General features: G+C 36.3%; 1 protein-coding gene across 5 annotated transcripts; it reads left to right on the top strand.

Moving 5' to 3' along the window:
• The first annotated feature begins 224 nt into the window (after nucleotides 1–224).
• On the top strand, nucleotides 225–24,120 carry lpin2 (lipin 2). Of its 5 annotated transcripts, none has more exons than XM_044135493.1 (20): nucleotides 225–413; nucleotides 7,315–7,515; nucleotides 11,803–11,898; nucleotides 12,232–12,578; nucleotides 12,659–12,766; nucleotides 12,870–12,996; nucleotides 13,081–13,411; nucleotides 13,967–14,066; nucleotides 14,223–14,410; nucleotides 14,550–14,643; nucleotides 14,735–14,804; nucleotides 14,902–14,994; nucleotides 15,134–15,216; nucleotides 16,451–16,595; nucleotides 16,983–17,131; nucleotides 18,505–18,591; nucleotides 18,974–19,126; nucleotides 20,045–20,159; nucleotides 20,883–20,986; nucleotides 21,585–24,120. In XM_044135493.1, the coding sequence occupies exons 2-20, from the start codon at nucleotides 7,324–7,326 to the stop codon at nucleotides 21,727–21,729; spliced, it is 2,727 nt and encodes a 908-aa protein (XP_043991428.1). In that variant the 5' UTR covers nucleotides 225–413; nucleotides 7,315–7,323; the 3' UTR covers nucleotides 21,730–24,120. The 5 variants fall into 5 exon arrangements, with proteins under 5 accessions (XP_043991428.1, XP_043991427.1, XP_043991426.1 ...); XM_044135492.1 differs by having other exon boundaries at nucleotides 272–413; nucleotides 12,235–12,578; XM_044135491.1 differs by having other exon boundaries at nucleotides 292–428.
• Nucleotides 24,121–24,896: the final 776 nt, after the last annotated feature.

The following is a 24,896-nucleotide window of genomic DNA, read 5'->3' on the forward strand; positions in this document are numbered from 1 at the left end:
AAAATATAACATGCCCACATAATATGGCAAGTTAAAAGAAACCAAATCAAACTAAAATGTAGATAGTTTTAAATTGTTTTGTGCTTGATAACATAAGAACAAAGTTCAATATAACTCTATAAACCTTGTGTTAAAATTCGATGCTCTTGAAATGTATTTTTGACTACAGGAATAATTAGTCAGCCGTGAGTTGTCGACCGTCCCACCAGCTGCGCCGACTCAGTGTCTCTTCACCTCAACACACACACACACACACACACACACGCACTCACACACAAACCAGTCGGTCACGGTGGTCCAAACAGGGACACGTCAAGAGGCTTCAGAGGAGTTTCACGAAGAAATTATGGGGATTCACTGAAGACATTACAACTTTCCTGAGTAGGCAGCAGTCAGGCTCAAGGAACCGAGAAGTAAGAACTTATTAGGTGAATGATTTGACTAATGTTGTTGAGATGCATGTTAACGTATATTTCTGATTCTACCATTGGCTAATGGTAGCTAGCATGTCAAGCTGGCTAACCTGCCCTTTAGCTATATGGAAGCAGTTTGACTGCGAGCCAAAATTACTGGGTTTGTCATTTATTTATCAAACGAATGAATGTACCTACCGAGTGTTCATCGAAACCATCTACCGAGTGAGTTGCTGTCATTAGCTAACGCCCGGCCGTTTGACATTAACGGTAACGTAAGCTCCAACCAAGCCATAACTATGGGGCTAGCTGAGCTTAGCAGAACCTCGACTCCATTCATTTCCATCTGTCCAGCTTTCCACTGTTTTTCATTCACGTTTTCATGAAGTTGATGTGTAAAATCGAGAAGCAACGTCGGTCAAAACAAATGCTGTTTTTTGTTTTCGTTTTCTCTTTGTATTTCCGTCTGTTTTATTCCAGCGTGCGTAATGTGTCGCGTTCTTTTTTTTTTTTCTTGTCGAAGCTGTGATTTCTAGTATAATGTTTTCTATTACAATTTTTAGATGTCTGTTTATAAGTGCGAAGGTGGCAAAGTACACGGTGTTAAGATCAGCTGACCTGTGTTAATTTGGGTTTTTAAAAAGGTTACAGGAGTTGTAGCGTGCTGACACCGCGGAACAAAACACTTGTCCGGGGGACACTGAAAACACAAGCACCTTGTAACTCAAACTGTTATATAGCAACTTTAATACTAAAACACTTCAAATTTAATAACAACAACAGTATGTATCAGATCCTGAGATATAGTGCCATTTTACCATTGAAGTCAAAGTCACTTATTTTTGAGCCAGGCATGTTTAGTTGTGTATTTAAGCAAATTAACTACCCATTTGCTCAGCTTTTTAAAAAAAAAAATCTACAGCCAAAATATAATGCAATGATAATAAGCATAGTTCATTAAGGTAAGTGTGATGAGTCATTGATGCAATTCAAATTAATTAGATCCAAACCAGTAGCCATTAATTGTTCCCACAATCCTTTTAATGTTGGCAGAAAAAGTGTGGGAGAGAGTGAAGTTTTGTTTGTTTATGGTATATGGAGAAAACCCAGCACTGCCCTTCCTTCACATGTTGCTGTGCTCTGTTCATCAGCTGGCTGAAAGAACCATAAGACTGAAGTATTTTCTCACTTTCTGCCTTTGTGGTTAATCAGAGATGAAATGTCAAAATGAAGAAAGCTTCAGATCTCATGAGATCACATGTTTTTCATTCAGTAAGAATTTCATACTGGTTCATGGTTAATATCTTTTAAATAAGGAAAAAAACAAGCAGATTTTTCAACAAAGGGTGATTAGTGAATTTAACATATGCCTGTTGTTTTTGTATATAATCGCATATCCCCGATGTGAAATGTGGAAACTGTTGTTCTTTCTAGATTGATCAAACCTTTGTTACTTTAACAGACCTTTCAGGCTGGCACACCTGTAGTAAATGAATGATTAGTTTTAGTTGACAAGCCTTTCAATCTGAGTAGTATAATTTTTTTACTTTCTAAAGCTAATAACAGGCCAGCTTGTCCTCATGTTGTTGGCTGTGTCACTCTTTAAACTTACTGAATGGGGTGTGGGCTGCAGGAGCCAAGTTAAATTTGTAATTATATACCAATACTGCCTATGTCATTTCCCGAGGAAACCCTGGTTTTTAAATTGAACTAAATCCTACTAATCGGCGCCCTTTTTAGTGATCAACACATTTTACTGTCTTTACTATTTAAAGAGCAAGACTGGTATCCTTAAAAAAGCTTTACTTTCTGTTATAAAAGAGGTATGATTTGAAAATGTCAGACTTAACATTTACGCTCTTTGTTTTATAAACGACTAATTCCCAGCAGCTAGGAATTTTTGGTGAACTGTGGAAAATAAGCATGGAAATTATACTTTGGAGGAATATTAGGGATTATTAGCACTGCGGAATGTGGAAAAATTGAAGAGGGCTCTGTCTGTTTTAGGTCGTCTTGGTTTAATTATACCCACATAATGAGTTGGAAGAGCTAATTCTAGTTTTGTGTTTATGCTTGAAGTAGTGTAACATGAACCTAGTCAGTGAATTATTTGGCTTAGTCATATTGGGATTATGTTGCAAGTTATATTATAGATGACTCTGGATATACTTAGAATTATATAAGATTTTATTTTGATAATCATTTTAAATATTTTTATCAAGTTAAAGGTTGTTACTAACTTATGTAGGTTGGTTATTTGCTACTTTTCATGTGCTATAATATTATAGTGTTTTTTTATCATTAGAAGTGAAATACATTTAGCTTCCAGGACTTTGACTTTCTATGCTGTTCTGTTCTGGATATAAGATCAGACTTCAACATGATTTTAAAATGATTCACAAATCAAAGGTAATTTTTAGCTAAAATCTACTCTGTGTTTGATTGGCCTGTCACAATAAAAAAAAATTGCTAGTCGATAAATGGTCCCTGAAGTTGAGATAAACAATCTTTTTTTGACCATTTTCAAGTAATAAAATGCTGATGACATAATACAGCAAAAACACATTGTCAAAGAGCAATAAACTTTAAATCTTAATGAACATTTAACTCTGGAACTAGAAGATATTTTGAATATCCAAAGGAAACAAAGAAAAAAAACACCCTAAACAACAAATACAATTAATTATAAAATATTTGTAAACAAAATTGTCCTTTAAAAAAATGGCTGGATGAGAGCAATAAACCAGGCTGAAGACTTTTGTCATCCAGTTTTTGGTAGAAATACAGAAAGGAAAAATCATGCAAATGGATATTATTAAGCTTGTTTAAATATATCATGTGATTAATTGATTTACTGCTTATTGCAACAGGCCTAGTGTTGAATACTACAAAGAAAACATGTTGATGTCACCCAGACAAAAGATTGACTCCAAAATTTATTTACTGAATGTTAATAAATCTGAGATCAGTATGGAGTTATTCAGGCTTGATCAAATTATTTTACACTAAAATAGACTTTGAGCTCAATATTAAATTTTAAGCAGTGCAAGTTAATTTGATAACAGCAAAACGGCCAACTGCTGAAGCTGTGAATCAGATGTTTACTTTATCTACATGTCTACAGGAGAAAAATAAGTTTATGGATTATTATTTTGTTGTAGGTAGAGTAGTCATTTTGTAGATCACAAACTATTTTAACACAACTTTATAGAGTCAGTTTTTGTTTGATCAGTTTAAAAGCTTTAGATAACGGTATGCAGCTGATCCAGTTCAAATTCCTTCAAAAACAAAGAAACACCTTTTCACTTACACTTTTTATTCAGTGTCTTCAAATGTTCAGTTCAGTGCTTACATGCTGTTCTTCTCTTGCTTTTGACTCACCATTTATTTATTGTCTACTGTATACCCATGAGGGTTCTTAAATGCTAATTTAGCCCTGACAAAGTAACGCTGACAACAAATGAAACATGCTGTGTGAGACTCTTCCTCTGGATGAAAAAATTATCCCATTTTAATATTGTGAGATCCTGGTATGTCCCTAGGCATTGTGTGTATTATTACACATATTTGAAAAAAATATTATTGTCTTTTATTAATTTATACTTCATTGCTGTTTTTACTTTCAAAAGGAGTTTTAGCACAACAAAGAAATAAGTCCTCAACTCTATAAGCCCAATTGCTTCTTTTTGGTTTGTTTACAAAAGACTGAGCAGATGAGTCGGCGGGGTTGAGGCCCTTTCTGGAGCAGGAAAGGGCCTCATACATTATTTTCCTCCTGGGCAGTCAGTTGGGAGCCAGACTAGCCAGAGTGATCCTCGAGGCCAGATCAGGGAGAGCTCCTTGATGAGAATAACATGTTTTTTTTCATTATTAGTTGGACTGCATTTCACCTGTTAGTCCCTCAAATCTGTCATTAGACTGTTGAATATAAACATTCAATCATTTCTAATGTTCTCATGCTTTCGGTGTTTGCAGTTTGTTTTATCTTATTAATAATGAACAGCAGAAAACATGTTGAAGTCTAGGACACTAGATCAACTGTAGGCTGACCTTAGCAACTTGGTGTCGTTCACCTCCACCTCGCTTTTGATAAGTTATGCACAATAACAAGAACACACAGTGAAGATTGTAATGTACATGTGACAGAAAAATGGTGCAGACGACAGCAGTTTGGTATTTCTTCCGCCCCCCCGAGCTTTTACTCTTATCAGAAGAAAACATTGCGTATTCGTTCAGAGGAAATAGCTTCACCTTATCAGCCGTACACTGCCACTGTAAAGATCTCATCCCATTGGCTTACATCGCTGTACCCTGGTAGCTGATTGGATGAGTACAAGTACAGTACACGTTCTGAAGAGAAAATCCCAGAAGAAGGATGGCGGTGTTTACGACTGTCTTGCACAATTGCCACAAGTTCCAGATAACGTATCTGTATTTACCTCAGGGGCAATCATTCAAAGGTGAGTAGGTGGGTCCTATTGAATATTGGATTCAGCATGGCAGCATTAAACTATCGCTGGAACCCAAAGGCAAAAGATATTGGTCCCAGGAGAGTATCTTGAGGTCTGTCATGTATGACCTCCGCTCCACTTATTGAGATGAAGAGGCAGAGATCCAGGACAAGGTGGGAGCTCCTGGGGAGCAACACAGAGGACAACACAGACTATAGTGAAGCTGATGAGTCGTCCTCTCTGAGGTCATCTTGGTCCCTGGTGAGTCTGAAAGGGTTTTGTAATTGGTCCCAGCTTATGGTAAAAGACTGGAGACCCTGAATGTTTTTAAGAACTCAGTTTTGTGAAAATGGGACTGGGATTTAAAAATTTGTGGCTCTTCTGGTCAGCTGTGATATTGCTTAGTTCATAGAACAGGGTAATGGTTTGAAACAGTTCAACCATGTTTGACTTGAGGCCTTCTCCTCATGTCTGCTTATGTTGAAGACTGATTCTTTTCATCTCATTCTCTGTATTAATATGGTGCAGTTTTTTTTTTTTTTTTTTTTTTTATGAATGCATTCTTTAAGCTTTTCTTAGTTGTCATTCAGAAGAGCCGACCTTTGGATTTGTAATTTTACAGCTTTCTTGTGACCATTATCTTTCACTTTTAGTTTAACTGTAGTTTCTAAATGAGTTTTTTACCCTCCTTGCCAAAGTGACAATTTTTTTATTGCCTCCCACACAATCTCTTTTCTTTTTGGTTTGACCTTGTTTTAATGCTCATCTTACCCAACCTGAAAATGGTTTGAACTGTAGTTACACTGACAAAAAATGTTTAGCAATTTATTGAGCTGCTGATTGAAAGAATGCATCAATTTGTTTGTACGGTACTTGTTTAATTTCTGTTTTCCTGGAAGTGGAATATAACACATTTAATGTTGTTTAATAAATATCATTTTGAATTCAGTAAAAATCTGATAAAGTTGAAGAATATGTATTTTGATACACGAATGGAAATATAAAAATTTTAATTCAAAGGTACTGCTTCTAGCAGGAACCTGTTCTTTTTATTTTACCGTCAGTATGTTTTTGCTTTTAAGTTTTGATTTTAAAACAACCCTTAGACAAATGAATGCGTAATTTTATATAACTTTAAAGTTCCAGTTTTAGCAAATACAAAAATGGAAATCAGTAGTGGTCAGTAAAAGCCTGTAACTATCAGTACATCTCTTATTCAGTTGTGTTCACATGAATGATTGGAAAGCAACTTTTTTTGGTCAGCAGAAAACATGTTGCTAGCATTGACCTCTTCTCACTTGTATTTCATAATGTAAAAAATTTGTTTGTATGTTGGCTCAAGCTTAAACTTGAGCCAACATACAAAAGTTGTAATGTAAAGACATTTCAACTTTATTGGAAAATATCAAGTTCAACACCAAAGAAATAATCTGTCTATATGTTTTTATCTTTTTCCAATATCAAAATTTATAGGTTGTAAAAGGAACTTGTTTGGAAAAAGAGCCAAGAACAGTGGTCTATGTGTACACATTTGTTTTTTATTTAGTCTCATGGAAAATTGCGTCCATTACTGAAACATGTTGGTGTTGAATGATTTTCTTTTCTTTATTTTGTTGACATTTAGGTGCATAAATTAGCAGCTTGCTCTAATGAGGTTAATATCTCACCAAATGTATTCTACCCTTGAAAAATTGCCCCATTTGCTCCCACTTAAGTCCTCTGTTAGTCCTCTCATGGTGAGATTGCGAACAAAGGTTGCTGTGGTATTGGGAAAAATCAGGTTATATAAACATGATGAAGTCAACATGGGAATTTGTTTACTGTCTTCACCAAATTAGACCCTGACCCAGCAAACTGAAATCATGTTTATTTGTGAAGTTAATGGATATATATACAGCCTCTGTTGCTCTGCATCAAGAACTTTATCAAATTCAGTCTTGGCCTGTATGCTATTTTCTTTGCTTTAGTAATTTCAGCAAACTGCAAAAATAACTTTCTGCTTAAACAAATATATCTGTAAGAATTAATGTTTTGAAAATCATTTTAGTACTAATTCTTAACCACATTTACAAATTTAACAAGGCAGTAAAACCTGAGTAATGCAGTTCGCTGGGAGTTGGCACTGTAAACAGAATGTCAGCTGCTTCCATTTTTGCAGAGCAGTGGGACCTCTGTTTGGGGTTATCTCATTGTTTTGCTGCTCGCTCTGTTGTTGCTCATGTTGGACAGTAGCCAGACATGGGAAAACAATGCTCTCTGTCAGTCTTTAGGTTCAGAGAAACAACTATAGCAAAGGCAAGCAGAGAGAGAACTAAAATCTGAAAGAAAAAGTAAAACAAAAGGACCAGGTTATTTCATAAACAGTTGAACTGTATTGTTTTGTGTATTCATAAGGTCTTTTAAGTGTAAGTAAAAGTTGTTTTTTTCTCTTCTTTTTTTCCCTCTTGAAGACGGACACCATGAACTACGTGGGGCAATTGGCTGGTCAAGTCCTCGTAACAGTCAAAGAACTGTATAAAGGCATCAATCAGGCCACGCTGTCGGGCTGTATTGATGTTGTTGTTGTCCGCCAGAGAGATGGGACCTACCAATGTTCCCCATTCCACGTGCGCTTTGGCAAGCTGGGTGTCCTGCGCTCTAAAGAAAAAGTAGTAAGTTGCACTTTTTGTCCTCAAGTTTTCTCCTTTATACTTTTATGTAGATTGATGGTGTTAAAGTTCTTGTGGAAAAAGCATTTCAAGATGTATTAAATAATTGCCTTTATTTTATTTACAACTGGTTTCCATCTTGGTGCCAAGATTTCCACCTTGGCAACAAGATTTTTCTTTTTAAACTTTTTCTCTTTTTAAACTGTCTCTTCTAGCATATGGACATTTTTGATTAACTTTCAACATAGATGTATCAAAATAAAATTCTATAACAAACTGTTACACAGTTAAAAACTGCAATGTATATAAGAAACCAAAAGCATATTTCTGGATCCACCCCCATGGTACAACTGCTGTTACTTATCTGGTTGCTTCTACAAGCAAGCAGCTTTCGGTCTACCAGTTAGAGCTTTTTGCTAGCAATGTGCACGAAGGAATTAATTTGAACTATAGGTGAAAGATAAAACGATTCACTTATCTGTCCTTGATAGTTTTTTCATCCTACTTGCATCAGTCATGAGTCAATTGGAAATGGAAAAGCAATCTGCAGGCATATCCGCTTAAAAAAATCAGTTGTTGGTTTTCAGTCCTTTGGTTTTCCTCAATATTATATTTTTCGTTTTTGAATCTGTGTGAAAATGGTACATGCCATTAAGGATATTCAGGTGGTATGTATGAGCTTATCAACATTACTGTAAATTACATAACATTATACTTTGCTCCCTTGACGTGCTAAAATCCTTTTTCCAGTCATAAAAAGTGCAATGAAAATATGCTTTATTGTGATGCAAAGAATTTGATTAGAATAATGCTAATGCAACAAAGTTATACAATTGATTGCATACAACTAGTGCTGCACTTGATGTGTCCAACTCAAGCCCTGAATAGTTTGTCCTGCAAATGTTTTTGTACGTTACCACACCTTACTTGAATAGATGAGTTATTGCTAGGCCTCTGTGGCACATGACACCAGGGAAATAAAACGACCATTCGAAACGTGTGTGTCGAAGCATGGTCACAACAGAATCTGAGGAAGGTGACCCTCTAGGAATTGTTTTGTGGACCACTTCCCTGCCTGTGAACAGCTTTATTTAATAATACTGATGTGAAATTTTTTTTTTAATGAGCTCATTATGTAAAACACATCATGCAAATCATTTTAAAAAGATGTATATCATTGTTTTGTCCATAAATCTGCGTTCCTTATCAACTGTTATGATGCAACTCATTAATTGAAACAAAAGTAGATTACTGGGTGCAGCCTTAAAGATGCATACTTGTTTTTAAAAGATTTTTTTCAGTAATATATGCTGCAGTTTTTATCATCCACAAGAATAGCTCTGGCTTTTCATTAAACAAACGCATAGAGATCACAACATGCAACTCCACCAGTGAAATCTTTTGCTCTTACAGAACAAAGATGCTTCTATTTTCCCCAAAAATAGTTGATACTATTTCTTTTTTTTCTGAGATATCTCAGTTAATATTGGCTTTGGAACAGTTAGGTTATTTTGAGTGCTTGCTTCTCACTAGGGTAAAAACTATTTTTGTAGCACATTTTTCATTAGCCTAATTGCTGAGAAGGGGCAGAAAGATACATCCAGTTTGGTAGTGATGCTTCAGTATCAGGAGAGAGATTCACATCAGTGTATTGTAGCATGGCCATCTTTTTTATGTTTGGCACATTAAAATTAGGACTGACATTTAAAAATGAATTGTGAGTTTTCTTTTTCCATATTTTTTTTAACACTGCCCTATATATACATACAGAGACAAAGGGATAACCATTCAGGATCTCCAAAACTCGCTTATGTCGTGTGATGTGCAGATATCTAAAACAAGTTGCTAAAGACGGATTAAAATGTCAGCTCTTCAATTCTTTTGACTGGTAGAGTACTTCCACGCAAAAAATAATCTCTAAGAGAAGGCTAATTACAAAGGCTCAAAATATGTCAGTATTGATATTAACAAGAAGAGATCTTGTCCTGCAATAGGAGAGTTGTGCGTTCGATTTCAGTTTTCTCTTCTGTTATGTTTAATTGCAAGTTGTAAGAATGTGTGAGCTGTTATTTGTATAACTTGGAAAGCACAGCAAAACCTCGTTTCACTTGCCATTAGTACATTGTCTTTTTAATCTGAGCAGAGAAATTAACCAAATCTTAGAAAAAGCATACAGATAAAAACTAATTTGTCATGACCATAAAATTGCACTTATTTTTTTTAAGTTTGTTTAGAAAATGGATGTATCAATGTGGTTAGAGTAAAAATTTACATTGGTTTACTCAAATGAATTAATGAAATATTTAAATTTATGTTATGGTAAATTTATATTTATAAATTTGTATAGTATAAATTTACATATATATCTATATATATACACACACACACACACACTTATAGTATATAATGTGAGTGGAGCTCTTGTTTAGAGAGTCTCTGAAAAATCCTTTTTACTTGGTATACAAGAAAAATTTATTTTAACCCGAGTCTGTCTATCCACTTAGCTAGAATGCTGATGGGCCTGGAAAGGAATGAATGAGTTGTTTCTATGGCAACTGCTCTACAACTTGAATGCATGGGGGAGGGCAGAAAATGTCCTCAGTGGCTCACAGAAGGGCTGTTGAGGAATGAACATTTCTACCTGTTCCTAGGCTCAGTTTTAAAATAAGTGAGGACTGCTGCTGCTTTGTGTATTTATAGCCTTTTGGGAAGTTATTTCATGAAATAATATATTTGTCTCTTATGTGCAGACATTTTTCAACATTAGTTAGTCACTTTGGAGGGCAACCACAAAGTACTCCTTCCATTTGAAAATAATATTAATTAAACACAATTTTACCATGGTAGCTAATATCTTCCTCTCATTTGTGCTTTGTAATATGAAAGTAAATTAATTTAGTGAAACTAATGCAAGTTCATGTAATAAACTAATCAATAACATCATGAGGTACCCATTACCTGCGCTGAAAAGTAGCTCGAGGATATTTGCAGTGAGCTGTTGGAGTGAATATAACCACTTGAAGTGAATCTAACCTCTCACTGACTGTAAGTGGATAGGAAGAAGCCTAATTTATTCTGTCTCATTATTAATTAGAGCCTGAAATTCAAAGCCACACTCAGATTAGTTGCTATAGTTTCCTTCACCAGGTGAAATTTCATCTCTAACCTGTAAAGAATCCAGCATCTGCTGAAAAGTTTAGTACAACACATGGAAAAATCAAGCAGCAATCTATTAGAGGGAGGACAAAGAACGTTCTGGTGGTTGTGGTTTTCAATCCAATGTTGATGAACTGGTGTCATGTTGCAGAGCACTTGTGTGACATAGCCAGCCTGGTCTGTAGTGTCTTCCAGATGTTACTACTTTTTTTATTGTGGTGTTACATTACAGAATGGGCTCCATTCCACTGGGGTTTCCCCAGCAAACTCAAAAAGCCTTGTTTTATTGGATGCTCCACAGAATAAAAGCTCTGGGTATTTGAATGCTTGTTAGGATTTATAATCCCTGAGGTGAAACATGAGTTTACCTAAATCGTTTGTATTTTTTATTTTAAGTGCCATCTTTCTGATCTTTAGATTGCATAGCTGATTAAACCATTGCTTTCTGTGGTTGGCCCAGCTTAACTAAACATGAATCTATCCCCAGGTGAGAAGTTGAGAAAGAATACCTTTGGAAAAATACAGCAGAGAAAAAAAGACATTTTTACAACTTGTTCTGTTGGCAGCTAACTGCTTTTTTTTAATTGTCACCCATTTTACACTCCTTTTTGTTGTCTTCAGGCATAAACACATCTCTGAAGCACTGTAATGTCTCTGATTACATACATATTGAACTGGTCCTCATATAAAATAGTACTCCAAACTATTTACATTCATATTCAAACATGAAGAAAAAGTCTATTTTTTTAAATATATATATCTAGCTTGTGGATCAGTCAGACCTTCAGGTAGAAAGCTTGAAAGAAAAAAATGGAGCAACTTACCTGCATAATGTTAAAACTTCTTGTTAACTTCTGTCATTCAATCTTTTGCCCCCTGACTGAACCACAGACAAGTCTTGACATGCAGTAGAGAAAACATCTTGCCTTTAAATGTATTTCTGCACTCAGCCTGGTGTGTTCACTGAGCTCAACTTTTGAGTTTTAAACTGAAAGGGACATTCTTTCAAATGGCCTCAAACTTTCTGATTTAAACCACCGTTGGCCAACATCTTCTTATAAAACCCTCAATATAACTGATTACTTTCTTAGTTTTCATGTTGTGTCAGCCTGAATTTTCTTTAATTTTTTTCAGATTGATATTGAAGTAAATGGTGATCCTGTAGACCTGCATATGAAACTCGGTGACAATGGAGAGGCTTTTTTTGTCCAGGAAGCCGAAGAGGAAAATGTAAGCATAACAAATACACACATCATTAATTTGGAAATAAAATTAAACAGTTTGTGACTGAAAGAAAAATGTTAGATCAAGTTTCAAATAATGCATTTGAGAAGAAGTTAAGCAGTTTACAATCCCCTTTTTAAACAAACCACTTTTTGTGTAATAAAACAGCAAGGTCTATATTGAGAAATCCACCCACTTTGTTCAGTTGACACATTAACAGTTGCAAATGTTTCTCCTATCGAGACAGCTACTCACGTTGCATTGGTACTTGCCTCTCTACATCTATTGTTTTGTTGTTGCTTAAGCTTTCAGGCATTTATTGACAAATTTCCACTTCAGCAGATTATTCCTGCCCATTTGGCCACATCCCCAATACCCACTGAGAGTCACCTGTTCTGGATCTCGGAAGTTGAGAACCGGGCATCTAAAGATCCAAATGATAATGATCCTCTCGACCCAGAAGACCCACCTGAGCCCCCTGCTCCCAGTGCCACTGCCACAAAAAAGAAAAAAAGACGAAGAAAGAAGCACAAAGGAGACCCTCGCAGAGAAGAACTGACCCCACCAGTGTCTTCTGGTAATTCTGTCGCTGCTACAACCACTACTGTGTCGGGCACTGGACAAAACGAAGAGATTTTCGAGATGGATCTCAGTTCTGATGAAGAGTCTGCACCACATGTATCGAGGTAGTTTTGGTTCAAGGACTGCTGGGAAAGACTTTTAACAACATCTATATTTATATATATATTTTGCATTCTGGATGTAGGTCACCTTCAACTTCAACAATCCGTGATATTGACCCCAAACTGCCTACAGTCAGACATAATCTGGAAGGTTACCCACTGTCCGACAGTGAATGGCCATCAGGTGATGGGTATGTGTAAAGCTAAGCTTTGCATCTCAAGTATGTTTTTAGCATAGATGCATAAAAAGTTTATCTTTTGCTCATTGTTTGTGTTTCACTTTGTGTCTTTCAGTCATAGCTTGTCTCAGGCCTTTTCCCCAAAGAGTGACTCCGAACTGGTGATGAAGTCGTCAGAGAGTTTGCTGAGGGCTGAGTCCCATATGCAGTGGACCTGGGGGGAGTTTCCAGAAACAACCAGGGTAAGTACTTCTTTCCGGTAAAAGTCACAGCAGATGCCAATTTGCCATGTTTTCTGTAGTGACATTTGCCGTTTTAATATTTAGGTCACAAGGAAAGAAAAACTTGAACCACTTAAGACAGTGACCATCACCCCATCAGAAAACACCCACTTCCGCGTCATCCTCAGCTCAGAGGCTATGGCGAATGAAACAGAGACTGAAAAGGAAGATGGAGGCCCCTCAGTGTGTACCATAGTCAAGCCAGAGCCACGTACCCCTGTCACCACTGTAACACCCGATAGTCTATCAAGCATCAGCACCGTAACATCTGTGAGTCCTTTAACCCCAGCAGAACCTCCTGATGTCCTTCCATCCAATGTGACCACCTCCACCCCTTCAAACAGCCAACATACAGATTCACCCTCCAAGAAGAAAGGTACACTGGGTGTCACACATTCTGGTTTACAGTGAATTTAAAAAAAATATAAGCAGAGCCTCACAAAGTCCTTGAACTTTGACATGTCTGTGTATTTTAATATAACTGGTTATAATCAACCAAAACGAAAGCAGTGCATAACTCTGCAGTAGAAGATAAATGTTTCCTGCTGATAAATAAAAAAAAAACAAAAAAAACTCCTAATTAGCAAGCAGTCCCCGTCTTCTCAACCTCATTATAAATTCTGCTGGTCTTTGGACTGCACGTTGTTCATCTTTGCCATTGGCTCACTTATATCGCCAACCCATAGAGATCCAGAGGCAGAGATCAAATAAAATTCAAAACATGCAGCTGCAATTGTAACAGGTTCTGCAAAACATTGCCTCAGTGTAGCTGAATAGAAAGGCACAGCTATTCTCTACTTTTGTTAGTTTAATCACACAAAATCTAAAAAAATGCATTGTTTATGGTTGTAATTTGGCAAATTGTAAGAAGGTATAAGGGCTGTTAATAAGTCACTGTAAAGTAGCAAGTGATTTTATGTTTTATGTGCAGGAGTCCCAAAGAGGAGTCAGCATCAGGGTCCAGAGGACATCTACCTAGATGACCTAAATGTCCTTGAACCTGATGTGGCTGCAAGATATTTTCCCAAGAGGTTTGTTCACGCAAGAAACACTTAATACGTTCACTTCTTATTTATTAAACACGCACTGTATTTTAAAACTGGAAATAATAACAATTTCAACCTACAGCTTTGAACATCCTTACTTTTTGTCTGCCTTTCTGGTCTGTTCATTCTTTCTTCCATCAGTGAGTCTGAGGCAACAGCAAAGCACTGGATCGACTCAGAGATGCATTCTGGTTCCCAGTCTCCACAGTCCGTGGGTAGTGCAGCTGCTGACAGCGGGACAGAATGTCTTTCTGACTCGGCCAGTGACCTCCCTGATGTCACTCTTTCTCTATGCGGAGGTCTCACAGAAAATGCTGAAATATCCAAAGGTCAGCAATAAAGTTTGCCTGCTGTTTTCAGATAATAAGACATTCATATTATGTTGTCATTTATACACAAGCAGATTTTTTAAATCATCCGTTTAGATGCATGTGTGTAATGAATTTTGAATGCTATCTGTGTTTGCAGAAAAATTTATGGAACATATCATCACATATCATGAATTTGCTGAAAATCCAGCAATCATAGACAACCCTAACTTGGTTGTAAAGATAGGAAATAGGTTTGTAAACGTTTTGTTTTATTCTATCTAATTTGAAAGCCTTGTTTTGTTGGAGTTCATGTGTCTGAATTAGTTTTGGTTTGTTTTTTAGATATTATAACTGGACACTAGCTGCACCCTTGATTCTAAGTCTACAGGCATTTCAGAAGAATTTACCAAAGGTAATTTTTTTAATTAAAATTATTTTATATCTTAATTATTTACTAAATTCAAAGAATGATTAATCCAGTAGTAAATATTTTTTGTTCTTGTTTACAGGCTACAGAGGAAGCTTGGATGAAGGAGAAAATGCCAAAGAAATCAGGTCGCTGGTGGTTCTGGCGAAAAAGAGCAGATAGTTCAGTCAAACAGGTAGGTATATGTTCTCATAGGTAATTCAAGAAAACACTTTGCCCACATTTTATTAATAATATTTTTTCCCAATTTTAGATTCTAAGCTACTTTAATTGCTCCTAATAACTTCTCTTTTCTTTTTTTTTTTTTTCTTTAGTCTGAAACAAAGCTTGAAACCAAGGAGGAGTCTCAGTTAGAGGAAGGAGAACCCCCTATTTCTCACGAGAAATTGGCTTTACCGTATGTACTATACATTCATGTTTACAAATGTGGAAATATTGAACATCAAACTAAATCTGGACTTAGTGTGGAATTGGAATAAAGACATTTGTGAATTCAGGTGCATCTCATTAAAGTGGAATTTTAAAGAGTCATTTCAGTTATTCAATTCAAAAACTGAAACTCATGTTATATCAGATACTTCATACACACAGTTTTATAGTGCTGTTGCCATTAAAGGAGTTTTTCTTTGGGATAATTTATGGATTTCATCTTTGAATAATTGATCTAGTTATCTTTATTTATTTGTTAATTTTGGGTTTAGCATTAAGTTAGCACATTAACACATGTAGGTAGTTTATCAGTCAAATGTGGATCAAAAATGTAATTGATAGAACACCTGTCTAATTTCTGAGCGTGTTTAACAGCTTGTGGGGAGAAAAGGCTCGCTGTAGTTTTTTTCTTTCTTGCTCATCATGATCCCTGCCAACAGATCTCTGCTTCTTCACCTGCATCACTCTGCTACTGCAGTGAATAACATAACTTAAAGTGTATCCAGACCTCTTTAATAACATTTTTTATGCTTTGTTGCTTTTGAGTGATTTGACACACTACTGTACAGTTGCACATACATATTGATGGAACTCACTGCACACACAGCACTTCGGAGGAATACTGTTGTAACTTGTGTTAAGAATTTTATAGAAAAAAATTAGATCCCCAAAAGTCAAATTTAAATATCAACATTGAGAATCAATGTGGTTTGCAGCAATTTAAGATGAAATACAGAGGGGATAAATTTTTTTTTTCCATATTTAACTTTACGTTAACGTTCTTGAATACAATACTGAACATCAAGCTTCATCATTGACCTTTTTATGCTGGGCAGTCTGCTGGGCGACTCAAATTAGTCGTCTTCCTCAACAGTTTGCATCTATGTTTTTTATTGGTCTTATCAAATATTTTGTTTTTATAGAAACAAAATTTTGGATAATCAAGAATAATCCAAAATCAAGATTAATAATCTCACCTTTTAATAATTCACTTTTTGAGTTGATTTACTGAAATAAGTTCATCCATCTATGATATTTTGACTTTATAGTTACTTTAAAGTAACAATAAAGTCATTTTGTAGTTACTTGCAGCCTGTATCTATAAAGTGACTTCATTTACTGTCTAATATATGTTTTATCACTGTATTTTTTCACTAGTAATTCATGGGGTAAATAATAAACATAACTGCTTTGTCCTTTAGGCCGAAACCAGGAGACACATCGAGTGATGAGGAATCCAAGGAGGTCAGTGCTGCGTCCTGCCAAGAGAGGCTGCAGTCAGCAGATGGACATCATTCCACCCCCCACACTTACAGGAAGTCACTACGTCTTTCCTCAGATCAGATAGTAAGTGCTTTGTTGCTTTCTAAAATAGAATAGGTGTTCTATTGTCTCATTAGTTGTTTTGTTTTTCTTTTTTTTACACAATTTCATTTTACGAATCGTTGTAGTGCTTTGATGGTGCAAATAACTGACCTTTGCACTGTCTAAGTCTCTATTCTGTGTTTTAGAGCGCCCTCTGCCGGCTATATATTGTTACACTTGGTGCCAGTAGGGGGCTCTAAAGACCTGTGCAAATTTTTGCATTTTAACAAAACAATTTGTTCAGCAGACCATTGCCTGCTGGGTTTGCAATGGTCTGCAATGTTTTTTTGTTTTTTTTTTTTCTTGTGAATGAAATAGATTTTTCCTCCAGATGGTCTCACATTTTTCATTCTGTTTTTTTTTTCCCAGGCTAGTTTGAAACTAAAGGAGGGACCAAATGACGTGACATTTAGCATCACCACTCAGTACCAAGGCACATGTCGTTGTGAGGGGACCATCTACCTGTGGAACTGGGATGACAAAGTCATCATCTCTGATATTGATGGTACCATCACCAAGTAGGTGTCTCAAAAAATAAAAGGCTCAGTAGGAAATAAAAGTCCAAAACTATGGAAAAACAGTCTGTCTTGCATTTTTTTCATTTAGTGCAGCACATATGGGGAGTTGAGGGATTAATTTTGGAACACTTTATTGGGTTTCTTTTGTATAAATACATGCAAATGTACTGGCTTACCGCACTGCATATTTTTAGAAACTGCGATTCATTCTTTTGTCATGCTGGAGCCTTTTTGACTTTTGTTGCAAAATGGTGATCTATTTTAAAATCAGTGAAGGCCCAGATTGTCAGTTTTGGTTCTTGCTCCATAAACATTCATTATGCAGAAGTGGAAATGTTTTTTTTTTTTTTTATGTCTTTCTTTCTTTAGCAAAGCACCATCTGTAGCTCAGCACTCTTTATTGTCACTGATATAACTTTCAGTTGTTGGTATTTATGGCTTTCAGCTTAGATGATCAGATTAGACTGCAGGGCGGGCAATAACACTATAAATAAATATTTGTAACTCATATGGAAGGTTTGCTGCAGTGTTCACATTTATTGTCACTTGTTCATCTTATTTTACCTCAAGGCTGATGGGGAAACATCTCCACATGAGCAGAATCAAATATTTGTGCTGTGAGCTCCTTTTCAATCAACCAATTAAGTTTATTTGTATAGCACATTTCAGTAGCAAGGTGCTTTACATAATACAAACGCAAAATTGTAAAGAAAATGCCATCACCAAAGTTCTTCACATCAAATATGTTGGTCAAGTCTACAACAGTATTGTACATTATAAATCTCTACTGATAGTAAATGTTTTTAATCTTTTAAAATTTAAAGAACTTACTTAAAACTATCCAGAATGTTGTGCTTTTCTGTTTTAGTAAATTATATCACTGAAAGCCCCTCTTTTGAACCAAAACTGATGTCTGCAGCTTATTTCATGCCTGTTCTCTGACGTTTGACATCAAACAAGTCCAGATCGACTGGAGCTTATTATCTCTGCAAACCCCAAGGCCAGCATGTGACGTGGTGCTCTTTCAAGAACAGGTTGAAAAGCACAGGATCTATAATGAGCCCATTTACATCTTATTCTGTCAGTGCACACAGCCATAAGCTGAGGGTGACTCTGTGTCTTCCCTATGGGGCCAGTAATTCTCATTAGCAAAGGAAATCCCATAAAGTTTTATATTCATGATGAAATGTTAATGTAGTGGGGTGTGGCTTATTTAACCTTCTCTGAACAGTTTGTACTAAGAATCCTATATATTTTTCTCTTCGTATATTTAAGGTGTGACATTACATTTCTTCCATTTTGCCTTTTGAGTGGTCTGTCTCCCACTTGGAAGCCTTTCAACATAATGTCAATAATGTTTGTTTGCTTTTTAGATCAGATGTGTTTGGACAGATTCTCCCACAGTTGGGGAAAGACTGGACCCACCAGGGCATTGCCAAGCTGTACCACTCTGTGGCCGAGTAAGTGCACAATAACCTAGATTAATTACAGGGACAGAATGAATGTTTGGTCAGTGGTTAGGAGTGCTCGTCTTTGATTCCCAGTTGGCTTTCTGAGGAGTTGATATTTCCTCTCAGTGTTTGCGTGGGATGCTGTGAAGTGGATGACTCAGTGTGCTCAATTATAATCACGACATAATTCTTGCTAAAAGAAAGTAATTAAATTTGTAGTCCTTTGTTTGCTGCTTTAGTAAAGATTAGAAAAATTACTGCCACACAGGAGAAACCTTGGTGACTAGAACAGACACTGTAAATCTACACTTAAGTAACAATAAAATTCTCTGAACTTTTATATAGAAGTTATGGGTTATGATGGTGGTTTGTCATTTTCTCTCATTTGCAGGAATGGCTACAAATTCTTGTACTGCTCAGCTCGGGCTATCGGCATGGCCGACATGACGAGAGGCTACCTGCAGTGGGTCAATGATGGAGGCATCATCCTGCCACGAGGACCGCTCATGCTGTCTCCCAGCAGCCTCTTCTCTGCATTCCACAGGTACAATAAAGTGTGATTATGACCAACATTTTCATCCAGAAAGTTCTCATGTACATTCAGTTCTCATAATACCAAACTTTAGTTTTCTCTCTTTAAATTGGATTATTTCTTAGGTAAATGGATATGTATCTATGTTTATTTAAGATTTGAGCTAATGTATGTTAAGAATCATAGCTGATATTTTGTAGTTGGGGTATAAGTGACAATTTAATTCTATTTGCTAATAGATTCAGACAGAAAAAAAATCAGATTTTCTGATCATCAAGATGTATCTGGGGTGTAAACTAATCATTTAGCATTGGATAGCTTGTAGCATTTTTGCTTTTACCCATGATATCTTGTTGACTGTTGAACCAGTCTAACCTTTCACCTTCTGTCAGAGTTGCTAGATTTATGCGGACTTCAGTCAGTGGTTTGTTGGCTTTGGTACATCATTTTGTCCTCATGTATCTTCCGTTTTTAATATACAACAGTCTGTACTGGTTTATCATCAGATATGATCTGAAAAAGTAATGCTGCAAAAGTATGTTGTAGATCCGTGTTTATATTTTAATTAAAACACTACTTAGGTGTATTTTGAGACGTGCGTCAGAGCTGTGGGAATGATTTACAACCTTGAAGACTATACATTGTAGTTGCTATGGCAATGTACTTTAGCCTGGTATCCGATGGACGTCGGTAATGTTGCCTTTTCAAATTGAGTGTCTTATTTGCTTCAAACATTTTCCTGTAAAGACCTTGTTCATCAAAGTATTTTACTTCTTAAGGAGTCTTTATCTTTAGTTTAGGTTTTTTTGTCTATTGAAATTGTAAATTTAATAGAATGGATTACTAAAAAGAATGTTTGACATAAAACCTTCTGATTTAATATGGTAACAAACAGAGGACTCATGAAACAGTTTTTTTTTCTTTTTTCAGGGAGGTCATCGAGAAAAAACCAGAGATCTTCAAGATCGAATGCCTTACAGACATCAAGAACCTGTTTCAGAATAATAAGCAGCCTTTCTACGCTGCCTTTGGGAATCGAGCTAATGTGAGTTAATGCATATTAGAAAATCTCAGAGTGCCAGATATTGAAGTGCTTGTTTTTCTACATGAACTTGTTTTGTTTTTCTTTTCATTTTTTTTTTATTTTTATTTTTTTATTACAAGCCGTTTCACTCAAGGGTGTATTGCAATGTCAACATGACTCTTTGGCTGTCAGTTAGCAGACACAAACAAGTGGAATCAGTACAGGGTTGAACCAGAGTTGAGGTCACTTGGTAAGTTTGAGTCTGTGTGACCTCATGTGGAAGGGAGGGAAGCATGGGCAGAGTATCATCCTCTTCTGTCTTCAGCTGTATAAACACATACACCCCATGAAGCAACCATAGAAACTTTGTTGCTCAGCACAGGAAAAAACTAAATAAAATAAACAAACACAAAAGCTGATCTATTCTAACAGCTGCAGTATTTCCATCGAATGCTCTTAGAGGAACGAAAACAGGAAATATGTGATTAATGTTAGTGACATATCAGTGTGCATGTTTATATGAGGTTATCAGCGTTTCTCTCGTGTGGCTTTCCAAAGCTTTTATAGATGTTCTTTATTGAGGTTATAATTTCACCCTATTTTTTAAAAGGGAATGAAGAGACCCTTATGTGTATTTCCATCCGTAGAACATGCACACCCAAGACATTTAACACTTCATTTGGATTGGTTTCAATTCTAATTTTCAGCATATGCAGTGAACCTCTTATTATTGTCTCCATTCAGGATGTTTTTGCCTATAAAGAGGTTGGCGTCCCGCTGTGTCGGATCTTCACAGTTAACCCCAAAGGAGAGCTGATCCAGGAGCAGACCAAGGGCAACAAGTCATCGTGAGTAAATAAAAAAGAAAAAAAAAGAATGATCTCATTGATACTGCAAGTCACGGTCTCACAGGGACGTTTCTTAACTTCCTCACATTCAACATCAAAGCTCTAAACTTGCTTTGTTTCATCCTTAAGTACCTCATGCTTGTTATTGTCTCAATTATTCTCCAACTGTAATGATGCTTCTGTTGACACTTATTTTGTTGACATTTAGGTTACTCTTTGTCTTGAAAAAAATCTACTGTAAACTCTGGCCAAGCTGAAAACTAAAGAGCAATTCTGCTGCTTTTGGTCCTATTTAAAGTAACAAAAGTTCAGTTTTCCATTTGCTCACAGGTTAATCAAAAAGAACCACCTGGATTCAAATCAAGTTGGTTTAAGAGCGACCTTCACTCTCAATCATCAAATACAAACATCTCTTACAATAAAATATAACTTTTCAAAACCTTGTTATACCTTCATACTAGCAATCAGTCATTACCTAAAGGCATGTTGGAGTCCTTTACTGTTGGCTAAATGTTGCACATTACTTCTTGTAAGCTGCTTTTCTGTAAATATAAAACGTCTAACTAAAATTCGCTAATACGTTTCTTTCCGTCCACAGCTACGGGAGACTTAGTGAGCTGGTGGAGCACGTTTTCCCTCTGCTGAGTAAAGAGCAGAACGAAGCCTTTGTGATGCCTGAATTTAGCTCCTTCTGTTATTGGAGACAGCCGCTACCAGAAATCAACCTCGATGAACCGCTCTAACGCTGCACACTCAACCAGCCATTCATCTATGTGGGACAAGACTTAAACACATGTGGAGTGGATTCAATAGCACTTAGGCACATGCAGCTCTACGATTAACAGAGAAACAGGGTTAAGACTAAACTAAAACATAACTTGAAAACTGTATTTATTTTATTTTAACGAGTGGAGATTAACATCAGCTGAAACTTCCCCACTGGAAAATGGACTAATCGCTTACTAATGCCTGGTCACTATACGGTACTCGACGACCGGCCTGTAGTTGAGTTGTGGAGAGGGATAGCAATCTAAAATAAATATGTTTTTCAAGAATACTTTTAGTAACTCAGAATGCACTCAGTTTACTTTTTTCCATTTCTTTTTACACATTTCTTAATTACACCATGTGAGAGGAGTTTGCCACTAAGTAGGTGTAGTGTGACCTGACAAAAAAGTGAACAATGATTGTAATAGCTGGTTGATGTCAGATTTCCCCAGCCGTGATGCTCAAACTCATTGGTTTGCAGGAACCTACTGTAGCAACGCTGCTTGAAGTTCAGTTTTTCTGACACTCTTTAATCTCATCGCACATTTCTGTTGGCTTCTTCTAAAAGTCATGAACTATGTGCGCAGTGAGTTATGTTTGATATTGTTTGTAATCGAGGTAAAAACTCAGAGTATGCCAAGAATGTATGGATCCGCACTTAGTTGTGGCAAAAATGAAGCAGCTTCATGGTATCTTGTCCAGCGGTTGTTGTAAAATGGTTGTTCTGTTGTACAAGCTTTGCAGACCAGATGTGTTCTGTTAACAACAGTCTTTATTTAAAATTAATATATTAAGTTATTGATTTCTGTTGTAATTCCATTGCTTATCAGGAAAAAAGTAATTTATCTCCAGTGTAATGAGAAAATGCTTAAAATGGTATTTTGTGTGGTTGGCCACAAATTCTTACGTGCGTAACCAGAGCTGCTCAGTTTTGTCCGATCTCTCTTCAGTCATGTCTCCCACAGCAAGCTGTTTATTTTATTTAATGGTGAAGCTCTCGACATGTAAGGCACATAAAGATTTCTAGCAAACCTCAAAGTCCACAGCTCTAGTATTAATACATGTAAATATAAGCGATGACGCTCAAGTTGCGACAGCGAAGATGGGCTGATCCAAAAGCAGCTTAAAAATGAGGGATTTCCATTTGAAAGCTTCTTCTATGAAAGATTATAGGATGTTGGTGTGTGTGTACACCCATGTGCGTGTGCTTACCTAAATCACTGAGTGCTGCTGGTGGGGTGGCAGTATTCTGCACTCCTTCTTTATTCTCCCTCAGTGGCTTTTCCAAGACTTGTCCAGTGCACTTTGTCTAAGCTGCAGACTTAAACACTTGCATATAACCAACGTACACTTCATAGGAGGTAACCTAAAATATGCTATTATTACAAAATGAAAAGTTCTAGTTTTATCTTTAACATCCACCAGTTTTATCTCAAATATAATGATTTGAAGAAGTGTTTAACAATGGAGGGTTTTCTTGTTTTGCCAGTTAAAACTGAGAATGAAATCTTAAAACAAACAAGGCTATCATTCCGAGCTTCATTATGTGTGTGTAATTGTGCATGTTTATTTGTATGATAGATAATATGAGAACCAATGGAGTTTCTTTGATGAGCAGAGGAAGAGACATTAGTTCTAGTTTGGACATAAAGAGAAAATACTTGACTCTGTCCGGGAAGCTTTTTGAAGTCCTTCCTTGGCTTTATGTGTGATTTCGAAGACCATGATTTAATGACCAGGATCATATCTTTCTCCCGAGTACGACATAGGATGGGCTTTAGAGAACTGACGGAGTTGGAACAAACGGAACCAGATTACGTGGATAAAAAAAAAAGCACAACGTAAAAGCTATAGCTACATCTAGTTTCTCTTAGTTCGAGTAATGTTGCTCTGTTTTGTGATGTGTTTTTGGATTCCTTAGCTTCTTCTCTACAAAGTTTGAAGTTAGATACGTTTATCTTAGAATTAACAAAAGGAATTTCATTCTTTCTATGAAAGTAAAGCATCTTGTGTGAAAGAATCACACTTCATCCTCTATGATTCCAGGATATATAGTATAAAATGCTCTCACTCACTGCTGTGAAAAAGGATCCGGTGTATTTGCTGATCATCACATTTTTCTGTCTGGATGCCATTTTTTACAAATGTATGTCATAATTTGTTTTGTTTGGATGTAATGCTTGCTCTTTGATTGTTTCTGACAAATATAAACACCTTATATGTATGCTGTGTTTTTGTATAGGGATGTGGTTTAAAGTATGTTTGAAGAAACAAATCTCTGGTGAGAAGAAGAAAAATACAGGCCTGATGAGACTAGCAATATGTGGCTTGTGGTCTTATTTGTATTAAATATCTAACTAAATCCATTTGTCTCTGAATTGCTTTTCATTTCAAGCCAATATTACTTAAAGCCAATATTATTTAAAACCGAAGTATGCTTGAGTTGCTTCGACTTTTAGCCTGATACTTGATGCCATTTGTAAAATGCATTAAAATATATTTTTGCTCAACTCCCTTAGTTGAAATATTTCAGAAATTTTACTGGACATCAGATAGAAACAGTAAGCAGAGCAGTTTTGAATTAAAATCTGAATTTGACTTTTAGGGCTTAACAGAAACTGAACTGATGTCTAGAAAGTTCTTGCCTTTGGAACATTTTCCAAATCTCAGCAGTGACGGGGAGATGGAGGGAGGCTTTCATACACACCCACTTTACGCAATATTCCCAGGGAGGATTTTTGCCTTCTAAACTCGTCTTTCTTAGAACATCTTCTGAAGGCGGCCAAGTTTGACATTTTAAAAGAATCTGTTGCAATCTCTATCTTAATGCTATTTACAATACAGTTGTTAATCATCTGCAGTTTCTTGGCATCTTGTACACAATGGGGGAAAAAAGGAAGCTCTTATTTTTGTGTTGGAACACCCACCAAAAGTATTCACTCCTAATCTTTTGTAGTAGAGAGTAATTCCTCAGCTCAGACCAACATCTATGTCCCTGCACAAGAAAAGTAGTCCCACAAGACGTTGTTGCCACCACCATGTTTAACAGTGAAAATGATGTCCTGGATGACTTTGCCACACATGGATCAAAACTAGGTTTGGTTTTATCCGAAGAGAGCACATGTTTGCTGCTGTTATTTAA

Source organism: Gambusia affinis, linkage group LG12 (assembly GCF_019740435.1).
Source record: "Gambusia affinis linkage group LG12, SWU_Gaff_1.0, whole genome shotgun sequence".
NCBI classification, from domain to species: Eukaryota; Metazoa; Chordata; class Actinopteri; order Cyprinodontiformes; family Poeciliidae; genus Gambusia; species Gambusia affinis.

Coding starts and splice junctions, on each gene's coding strand:
- lpin2 (XM_044135489.1), top strand. CDS start 4,988: ATGACCTCCGCTCCACTTATTGAGATGAAGAGGCAGAGATCCAGGACA. Junction 7,516..11,802: donor TGCGCTCTAAAGAAAAAGTA/GTAAGTTGCACT, acceptor AATTTTTTTCAG/ATTGATATTGAAGTAAATGG. Junction 19,127..20,044: donor CTCTTCTCTGCATTCCACAG/GTACAATAAAGT, acceptor TTCTTTTTTCAG/GGAGGTCATCGAGAAAAAAC.